This window comes from Lactuca serriola, chromosome 9 (genome assembly GCF_051521515.1).
Source record: "Lactuca serriola cultivar US96UC23 chromosome 9, Lser_US96UC23_V15, whole genome shotgun sequence".
NCBI lineage: Eukaryota > Viridiplantae > Streptophyta > Magnoliopsida > Asterales > Asteraceae > Lactuca > Lactuca serriola.
Window position 1 is genome coordinate 51870060 of NC_136416.1, and position 10732 is coordinate 51880791.

A 10732-nucleotide genomic window follows, 5' to 3' on the forward strand; every position below is an offset into this window, starting at 1 on the left:
ATCCTAATCAGGCATCATATCACTGACTAATCAGTACTAGCATGCGGTTCAATAAGCTCATACAGTACACATACAAGCCATCCTTCCTAGATCCTTAGCCCTAATCTAGCATGCAGTTCACATATTCACAATTCATATCTAACATAAACGTGTATGGGTAATTTGGGAGGACTTACTTGAGCTCAGTTGATTTCATGCACCACACCTTTTTCTCTTTTAAAATTCCTTTTTATAAAAATAATTTTCTTTTGAAAACTTTCATACCAAGTCCTTAGTTTGAGTTCAGACATACCCGCAAGTGTGACCGAATCCCTCTAACCAAGGCTCTAATACCAACTTGTAACGCTCATAAGATACATACCAAAAATTTCATCTTTAAATCATAAATAAACCATAGTTATCAAAATCATCTCATCAAAACATAAGTCAGAGTATCTCAAAACATTATAAACGATATATCCATATCAAAACATATGTCAAATATATCAGAGTAAACATCTCAGGCTAAACATCATGGTGTGTGCAATGCTGAATTGGTAAGCTAAGATCGGATATATCCCACACACTGCTCCTCCTCAACTGCCTATAATCAACATGTGATTAACTTGTCACAATCCCATAAATACCCTCAAAGTTAACTTTGGTCAGACCTGGTCAAAATCAAGGTCAACAGTCAATGTTGACCTCAACTCGCCGAGTGCATCCAACAACTCATCGAGTTCTTCCCGAGTCCATTCCACTGAATCCCGAGTCAACTCACCGAGTCACCTTAGTGACTCGTCGAGTTCATCACATGTCCAAAAAACCTAAAGTCCATTCATACCAAAACCCCAATCCTCCACTACACTACATTAAAACTCAAAAAGAACGGGGAAACCCTACCCCGACTCGTCGAGTCAACTAAGGGACTCGATGAGTTCCTTCAACCACTTTCATGACCAACCCTTTTCAGTGGGATATAAGGTCCCAAACTTCATATTCAACATCCCCCAGTGCAGATACCACGTAAAAGTTGCAAACTTTACGTGTATGCAAGGCCCTCCAAGGCTATATCATCAAAACTAAGCTTCCTACAAGGTTTTAGTGCATGGAAAATGGGCTAAGCTAGATAAACTGAGCAACTTTATGTCATTGGGGACCTAGAGAGGTCCAGATCTGGAACCATATCCTCGTGATAAGTCCATATCCGATTTTGACTCCAATTTGCACGAATAATGGCCATTTACTTCCAAGAAAAGGGATCTAAGCAAATAGAGATCAAGGTCACGACTTTATACCTCAAGATGTTGGCCAATACAAAGTAGATGTCAGATCTATTGTTCCTCTCCTTGATCCTTCCTCTTCAAGCTCTAAAATCCTTCACAAAGGCACAAGTTTCACTATCTAAGGCTCACACACACTCAAGGAAGCTCAACTATGCGGCTATGGTTTCTTTTTGGGTTGCAAGGATTATGGGGGAGGCTATAAATGAGCCATAAGTCCTTTAAATAGGGTGCAAACCCTTGAAAATTAGGGTTTCTCTCTACAATGCCTACTCGATGAGTCGGGGCCTTCCAACTCGTCGAGTAGCATCCAAATCCCACGTCCTTATAATAGACTATACTCGATGAGTTGGATCACCTCAACTAGCCGAGTCCATGCATAAAATCCTAAAAAAATATATAAATTAACTAATACTTGGAACAGGTGTTACATACTGACTTGTACGCCCATCGTACTATTCTGTTATGTCCCTTTTGGTCATTAAGCGCTTAATGCTTCCAACAACTGGTCCAAACCACAAATCTAAGCTCTACTAGATGTCTTGACCCATAAAGTCACTGACTTGGTGACTTAGCATGACCCAAAAAGTTTCAATCTCAATAAATAGCAATAAACTTTCATAAAATGATGTTAACTCATGCATGGGTGGATTTTAACCCCCAAAATGGCGACTTTATGGTTCTAGGTCCCAAATAGCACTAAGAGTGGCAACTCTAAGCTTAGGGAACGTATATGGACAATAAAGCTTCATCCTTGGGACCAAAAAGGTCCATAAAACCCAACACAAGAGATCTAAGCAAATAAACACCAAGTTCAAAGCTTTATATCTTATTTGAATGCCAAGTGTTGATGAGGTTCTGGATCTATAAGCCTTTGCTCCTTTTATGATACTTCAACAATGGACACCGTCCTTCAAAACACCAAGATGCACTCCAAAATGGTTTTCTAAGCTCAAAACACACAAACAAGGGATCAGGGTTTCATGGGATCTGCTTAAGGGTGAGTGAATGGCTGGGCTTTAGGGCATGATGTTCTTTATATAGGGGTTAACCTTAAATTTTAGGGTTTTGGGGACTGCATGCATACGATGTGCGTACGCGCATGACACCGTGACCGTATCTTGTGAGTACGCTGCGCGTACTTAGAGTGGTACGCCCCGCATACGACACTCTTAAGCCCAATCATAAGGACCTAACGGGTCCAAGCCAAAACCAATTCAGTTAATTAACCTAACATATATATATATATATATATATATATATATATATATATATATATATATATATATATAATAATACCTTGGAGAATTACCGAGCGTTACACAAATTCCTTTTACTTCTTCCATTCAATCTCGATAATTTTCTCCTTAGTTTTCTTAGACATTAAAACAGATCAAGCAATAAAATAAGATTAAAAATGATTTAACATTACTAGTTTGAGAAACCGACTCGCAACTTTACCTTAACAAATTGGTCAGCAGACCTGTGAATATCTTGTTCAATAAGTGGGCATAGAGAGACAACCGAAGGCTGAACTATGAGCTTTTCATCTAGGGTTTTCGGACCTTAGTGATTTCTCGTTTAACCCAAACACGTTGCATACCGTTGTAAAAGAACGTTTAGAGAGACAATAGGGTAGTGAGACAAAAGGCCATCAAGTTAGCGTCGGGAAGAACCATCGGAGAACAGTTAGCAACCAACGATTTATGAATGTGTGAGGGAACGACAATGTGGATTTGTGTCGATTCCGTGACGAAAAGATGGAAACGCGACACTAGAAGAATTTGATCGCGATCTAATTCTACCTAGGTCAAATAAATATTTATAATCCATAAAGATATAAATCCAATTCCAAAATTTTAGGTTGTGTATTTAGTTAAATACTTGTTAAATTTACTAAGAAATATAAATGTATTATATTATGACATTTAACGTATTAATGTATTATATTAATTAATAAAATATAAATTGATGATGCGTCGGTTCATTAAACTCTGCTAAATATAATAAGTTGTAATGCTAACACCGTCTTGAATGTGAACACATATGTGCTAAAGACATTGGACAATATTCTAGGTTTAGCCGGTATATAAAGAAAAACATTAGATAAATTTAATGTTAGATTTTCAGGGTATTGATATACTTGGATCAATGAGAGTTGTGAAACACTTTCAGATTAAAACATTTCGAGGGTACACTCAAAATTTCTAATCGGATGAAACTCACTAATTTTGTAGAATATAGAATGAAGAAGATGTTATGAATTCTGTACCAAAAAAAATCCGAAATTGATCATATATAACAGAAAACTAACTTTCTGTCTTAAAACTGCCATATGGTAGTTATATATCTAAATAACTTCTTGTCCAAAAACGGTCATATTACCTGTCATAAACTACCATAAAACCGGGTCTATTAAAAGGATCACAAAGCCGGGTGTTTTTAACAAAATACGGATTTCTGAAACATTTTTTTATATAGTAACATAACTAATTTTTTTTTTTTTTTCGCCACCCCAGCCAGGGGCTCTGCCCCTTGGACCCCGCTCCCAGGGGCGCTGCCCCCGGACCCCCGTCAGTTCAGGGGCTTCACCTCCAAATAGCAGTATACTTTCAATAATGACAAAATCAAACAAATATGCACTCCGCACCATACTAATTTGTTCGATAATTGTCAAAGTGACATTGGTCAACAAATTAACCACATTACACTTAAATAATATTAGTGATATAAAATCACCAACATTTAACGAGTTAGTTTGTTATAAGAATCTCAAATATCAAGACTATTAAATAAATAATAAAAGTAAAAATAAAATGTTTTAAACTACTAGGTAGGTAGACAATGACAATTGAACAACGTTATTTATGGATTTGGGTCCAATCATCAAAGCTATCACAATATACAAACATTCTAGAAAAGATACTCAACATATTGCATATAATTTAAGAAATTTTTGTAATAAATGTTTCGGTAAATAGCTTATTATGGTTACATATTTTAAAGATATATAGACATGTTGCGTTTATAAGAAAATTGGTAAATAATAGACAATACCATTAAATGATATGTCACTATTTAAAAGTTACAGTTGTTTCGGTCATCGTAAATAAACTTAGATTTATCAGCAATCATCGTTCCACGTAACATATCGTGATATTTCCTTGCATGAGATGATAAGTAACTATATTCGGTTGGCCACGAAAGACTTAGTTTTGCTATAAGACAGACTTAACCATAAATTAAAGAGCCAAGTAAACATTTTGATGTGCTTCCACACTATACATATAACATCATACGTTAGTAAACATGTTCAAGAACACACACCATAACTACCTTATATCCATGAAATATTAGATAACATACCCAAATATAGGTAGAACAGTTCTAGACATACATTTTTTTTTTCTTCTAAACGTTGTAATTAAGATGAATACATTGCTCTTCGAAGTCAATAACATGCATCTTAAACAAGTGGAACTTCTAATGAAAGATTGCACATAAAATAACCCTCGTAACATTATTTTGAATCCATTTGTAATCACTTTAAAAACAATTATCACAACATTAAATTTAACAAGTTCAATATATACGTTTAAGCTCAGTTTTTTTATGACATAAAACAACATACACCTTATTTTATATGTATATGTAATGTGCAATAAAACTAATGCATCGCTCGAAATCAAATAAAATTTGATTGGCCCTCCGGTTTTTAACTAGTCCAACAAGAAAACATTTTGCTACCTAAAATATCATAAACAGACAAAACATAAGATTTACACACATTTTTCTTATATTATATACTAATGCGTTTTAAATCAAGAAACCACCTGAGATATAAAATTTTACATGTATTTATTTACAAGACAAACGCGGCGATTAGTTGGATCTTTGATTCATTATATTATAGTTATATGTTTTCAATAAAAAAACCCTACATCACTAGAATTATAAGACTTTACATGTATATTTCTCGTATTATATTAATACATTTTGAATAAAAAACCCCACACCATCCGGGATATTAGATTTTACAAACATTTTTAAACGTTTTGAATCAAGAAACCCAACGACTACTTGTACCAAGAGTGACATTTTCTTTGTTTTAACAATTTTCTTGAAATATATTTATAGTTTTAGCTATTACGCATCTCTGCTCTAAAGTTTCAACTACATTAATTTCATTATTTTTTTTATACATTTAACTAAATAGTTAAGTAAATTTATTAAATTACGTGTAAAATGAAATATTGATTTAAAAAAAAACATATATCCTAAACGTGCTGAAAACCTAAATGCTTTAAGATTTGAGGGGGAAAATACATATGATCCCAAAAGCGCGGGAATCCAAAATGAAAATACAAAACCCCTTCTTTTTTTGAATCCCGCCCAATCACTTAATATAAATCCACCCCTTTCTCACCTTTACTCAGCCTTCATCTCAAACGAACAAACCCTAACCCTAAAATCCTCAATTCATTCGGTACGTTAGATTCGTTGCCTTATACGCTATCTCGTCATAATTCTGATATTTTGAGCGTTTCTCCATTAATTTTGTTGTTATTATTCGTTAATTTCAGGATCTAACAATGAAAGGAGCAAAATCGACGAAGAAGGCTGATAGCAAGTATGATTTTATCTATCATTTTTTCGTCGGTTCTTATAGATTTAGCTCTGTTAAGATCCATTAGTGTATTTCTCTTGCATTATAGCTCTATGTTGTGTTCTATAACGTTTGTTTTGGCTTTGATTTAGGCTCACAGTGAAGAAAACTGCGGCTAAGGGAAAGGCTGCCAAGGATCCGAACAAGCCTAAGAGACCTGCTAGTGCCTTCTTCGTCTTCATGTAAACATCATGTTTAATGTCGATTTCAATTTACTCATCAGCTTTTTCATTCGATGTATGAATTTGTCGCGTTTGTGATTTGATTAGGGAGGACTTCAGGAAGCAGTACAAGGAGGAGCATCCCGACAATAAATCTGTTGCTGCGGTGAGTATTTCTAGCCAATTTCTTCGAATCTATAATTGTTTAGAAATTCCGTTTGTTATACTTCTGCTTATTTGATTGTATAAACAACGAACAGGTTGGGAAAGCAGGTGGAACAAAATGGAAATCGATGTCTGAATCTGTAAGCAGAAATTCATTTCTACATTTTAACTCAAAAATCGCTTCTAGATCTATCAATTCTGATTTGTTTTGTATAAACTTTCAGGACAAGGCACCTTTTGTTGCCAAAGCTGACAAACGAAAGAAGGAATACGAGAAAAACATTGATGTTTACAACAAAAAAAAGGTAACCATTGTTCGATGCTACGTTTAAATGTTAAACATCCAGATCTGTGTTTTTAATTGTGGATCTGCTGTGTAAAACCAGGCTGCTGGTGGTAATGATGAGGATGATGATTCTGATAAGTCAAAGTCTGAAGTAAATAACGAGGAAGACGAGGAAGGAAGTGACGAGGTATGATTTCAAGGATTTAAACGTGTATGTTCTTGTAAATTGTTTAATTCAATGATCTGATTAATCTGTTGTATTTTTTGTAGGATGAAGATGATGATTGAAGTGGGTTTTATATGATGTAGAATCAGAAGTTAAATCTGTTTTGTAGTTTCATGATGATAATATTAGCATAATGTAGATCTTTAGCTATGGATAATTTTGGCTTGGTTATTATGGTCATAAAATAGTATTGATTAGATGTTAGCTATCATGGTGCACAGAGAGATCTGAATAGTTTTGTTTGCTTTTGTGTTCTTGGTAGTTTTTAATGAAATGCATCATGTTTCAAAAAATAGTGTCTCCGATTTATATCAATTAAATATGACCCAAAATAGTTTAGAAAATATACCTTAAATTACTAATTCATTGAATTAAAAAAAATTAAATATGACTAATATTTTAATAAGGTTTGTACATACCAATAACTTTTCATAGCGCCATTCATACATTTACACGGTTGAAAGCTTTGGTAGCTCTTGGAGTGAAATGCAATTGTGTGCTTCAAGTTTAAGTAATGATGAAGGTAGTTTTGGCAGTATTTCAAGCTTCTTACAACCAATCAGTCGAAGACACGTAAGCCGAGAGAGTTGACCAAAGTCAGCATCTATATGTGTAAAATCATTCCCACTCAAATCCAACTCTTCAAGTGAACATAAACTTTCCAGATTCCTTACACTATCACCTAATAGATTGCAATAACTACAATCTAAAACTCTTAGTGAACATAAATTTGACAAACAAGGCAACACTAAACCCCCATGTGGATGAAATATTCTTAAAATATATGAAAGTGAAAAGAACGAATGCCATGGTTTAGTCTCGAATCTTTCCAGTTTTGTGCATCCAGAGAGAATCAAATGTTGAAGTGACACCAATTCATTTATATTAGGAAATATCTCAAGGTTTTTGCAGTTTTTCAAATTTATGAAAACAAGCATCTTTAAGGTTCCAATTGAAGGGTGAATTTGCACTAGATTCTCACATCCATCAAGTATTAGTTCCTTTAGATTTGGTGTTTTGGTAAAGTCTGGTGTCTTTCTTAAGTTGCAACAATGACTTAGCTTCAATAATGTCAAACTTTCAAAACCATGTTTTAAAAATCCATTCCATATTTGTTTGATGCAACTATAAGAAAGATCAAGAACTAAAAGACTCTCAGGGTTAAAAGTTTTTGGTAAATTCTCAAAAGGATACCCATGCCAACAAAGCAATTGTAGTTCACTTGATAAAAATTCAATCTCATCACTCTTTTTTCTCAATTCCTTCTTGCGTTTTACACCTTCATACTTACTCAAGTCTCCAATATATATGTTCAACAATCGAAGATTAGTCAACTTTCTAAAGCTTTGACCACAAATATTGACTTCTGAACATGAAACATCAATTGCAATCCCTTTAACCAAATCACTTCCCTTATCATTTTCAAGCACATCGCACACATCTATAGGACACCATAACCTACTCCTTTTCCCATGTTCTACAGATTCTTCAATCACTATATTCCACCCCATTTTCTGAACTAAATTTTGCATTTGTATCCTATCTTCACATATACTTATCAATGACTTATCAAGTAAAACTTTAAGATTAGTTGCTAAATATGATTCACATCCATCAAGAATTTTCATCACGTAATCTTTCTTTTCTCCTTTGAAGAAACACGCGATATCAAGAAAAATGTTTTTTTGATCCCTATCTAGCCCATCATAACTTACTCTAAGAAGATTAAGTATAAGAACATGAGGAGTTCTTTCAAGTTTATTTATCTCCTTTTCCCATTCATATAAACTCTTGTTGAACAAAATACTTCCATAAGTCTTTAAAGCAAAAGGGAGTCCATTAACATTGTGAAGAATCCTATTAACAAGTTCAACAAACTCAACTTTCGGATGTTTATCTTTAAAAGCATACAAACTAAACAACTCAAGAGCTTCATCATTATTCAAAAGGGCAATCTCGTAAATATGTTCAACTTGATACGCAATCAACAACCGTTTATCTCTACTTGTTACCACAATCATGCTTCCAGGGTTAAACCAGTCATGATTTCCCGCTACAGCTTCGAATTGACTATAATGATCCACATCATCAAGGACAATTAAGACATTTCTAGCTTGCATTCTTTTCTTCATCACGCTTACCCCTTCACCAACACTTTGTTTTCTTGAATCCCAACTTTTCATGATGTCATCAAGAAGTTTTGTTTGAAGATAATCAAGCCCATTTTGACTCACTATGCCTTTCACATCTTCACAAAAACTATGTCCTTCAAAATGTTTATATAAAAGATTATAAATAGCTTTTGCAACGGTTGTTTTTCCTATTCCAGCAATGCCACATATTCCTATCATGTTGACTTTATTTGACCCCACAAATTGTAACAAGTTCATTTGATTTGCTCGCGTGTACAATCCAACTAGGTTGTTGCCAACATGTATGGGCCCATCAATTAGTTTATACAATATGTCCTTTGAGATTATATCAATGAACTTTGACACATTCCTACAAAACCATAAAAAGTAGCACAACATAAGGTTGAAATCTAATTAAGAGGCTGTTTGATAGTTGCTGATTGAGTCAGAGCTAATTGAGTCAGAATCTGACCAAGCAAGAGACATATTAGAGGAATCAGGATCAAACAGTCTGAATCTGACAGAGTAAACAGTTGCTAAGTTTTGCAATTAATGATGTAAAAGTTGATGGAATTAGGTTTTATGGATTACCCATTGGTCATATCATGGAGATCCCATCCTGATAAGTTTGCAGCTGAGGTCAAAGCTTGCTTCCATTTAAAAACCTCTGTTTCATTTGAAGCTTCATGCTTCATGATTGCTTCTTTGTAGCTCCCAGTTTGATTGCGAACAACTCCTGGCTTCACATCATAAAAGATACACCTGACTTCATACTTGTCCTTATCTCTCTCCTTACACTCAAGGATTTTCACAAGTTCTTTCAAACATAATGTTGATGAAGCATAGTTGTGCGAGAAGATTACTATCAAAAACCTTGATTGTTCAATGGCTTTGTAGGATTCAAAACATGTTTCTTCTCCTCTACTTAACTTATCATTGTCCCCATAAGTATATATTCCTTTTCTTTTGAAATCACTAAAGAGATGATCCATGAAAGTTTTGCGGATGTCTTCGTCTCTGTAGCTCACAAATACATCATAACCCGATTCGCCAGAAGATGTTGAATCCATTGTAGAAACTTGCTCGAATCAACTCTACTCCAAGGATACTACCCTAATTTTATGCCTGCGTATTAATTAAAAGTTAATGAGTAGAAAACTCGATATTATTGTCAGATGGTTTTTCTTTTACCTTCAATTTAGGAATAGACCTAACCTAACAGTTTGTATACTTAGATTCGTTAGATGACATGGAGTTAGTTAACTACAAATCATGTTTGATTCAAAAAGAAATCATTTAATTCACAAACTTTCGGGACCTGATCACCTGATTGACTAACTAAAGTGGTAAGTTCGAATCTTCAGTTACAAACTAAGAAACAATGATGAACGATTGTTCTGATTGAAACACTAGGATTTAAAGCAATTAACCGATGTGCGGGGATATTATAAAGTAAAAACAGTTGGCATATCATACCTTAACTTCGCCTTCGTCGTCACCGTCGTATCAGCCGGTGGTTCAGCCTGCTTCGAGAACTCAAAAAGTGGAGTCCGGAGTAATATGAAAGGGATCACGTCATTTCTCTGATAGTCAATGAATGATCCACAGCTGTCAAAGCAAATGGTCTTTTTATTTTATTTTATTTTATTTTTTTTTAGTATTTGGTTAATTTTTTTTATGTTATTACCAATAAATTTACATTTTATGTTAAAAAACTATTCTTGTAAGAGATGTCGATTTCAGAGCTATGGGTTTTATAGGAATTGTAGCCTTTCTTGAAAATTTAACCAACGAGAGTTGCAAGATTTTTACTATTGCCTTGACAAGAAACATT

The 10732-nt window shown here is 34.2% G+C and overlaps 2 protein-coding genes across 2 annotated transcripts; one reads left to right on the plus strand and one right to left on the minus strand.

Annotated features, from left to right (window-relative positions):
- The first annotated feature begins 5647 nt into the window (after nucleotides 1–5647).
- LOC145072271 (high mobility group B protein 3-like) lies at nucleotides 5648–6970 on the plus strand. Its single transcript, XM_079018668.1, has 8 exons — nucleotides 5648–5748; nucleotides 5846–5892; nucleotides 6021–6110; nucleotides 6198–6255; nucleotides 6350–6394; nucleotides 6479–6559; nucleotides 6641–6727; nucleotides 6811–6970. Exons 2-8 carry the CDS (start codon nucleotides 5855–5857, stop codon nucleotides 6826–6828), a joined length of 417 nt encoding a protein of 138 aa, XP_078874794.1. The 5' UTR covers nucleotides 5648–5748; nucleotides 5846–5854; the 3' UTR covers nucleotides 6829–6970.
- Nucleotides 6971–7137: 167 nt separating this feature from the next.
- LOC145072270 (disease resistance protein RPV1-like) lies at nucleotides 7138–10514 on the minus strand. The gene is made up of 3 exons (XM_079018667.1): nucleotides 10375–10514; nucleotides 9490–10023; nucleotides 7138–9268 (listed from the first exon to the last, which is right to left on the minus strand). The coding sequence occupies exons 2-3, from the start codon at nucleotides 9966–9968 to the stop codon at nucleotides 7216–7218; spliced, it is 2532 nt and encodes an 843-aa protein (XP_078874793.1). The 5' UTR covers nucleotides 9969–10023; nucleotides 10375–10514; the 3' UTR covers nucleotides 7138–7215.
- Nucleotides 10515–10732: the final 218 nt, after the last annotated feature.

Excerpts from the sequence above, each read along its gene's own strand:
- LOC145072271 (XM_079018668.1), top strand. The coding sequence starts at position 5,855 with ATGAAAGGAGCAAAATCGACGAAGAAGGCTGATAGCAA. Across the intron at positions 6,111-6,197 it reads AGTGCCTTCTTCGTCTTCAT|GGAGGACTTCAGGAAGCAGT; the intron begins GTAAACATCATG and ends TGATTTGATTAG. Across the intron at positions 6,256-6,349 it reads ACAATAAATCTGTTGCTGCG|GTTGGGAAAGCAGGTGGAAC; the intron begins GTGAGTATTTCT and ends AACAACGAACAG.
- LOC145072270 (XM_079018667.1), bottom strand. The coding sequence starts at position 9,968 with ATGGATTCAACATCTTCTGGCGAATCGGGTTATGATGTATTTGTGAGC. Across the intron at positions 9,269-9,489 it reads CTCCATGATATGACCAATGG|GAATGTGTCAAAGTTCATTG; the intron begins GTAATCCATAAA and ends ATGGTTTTGTAG.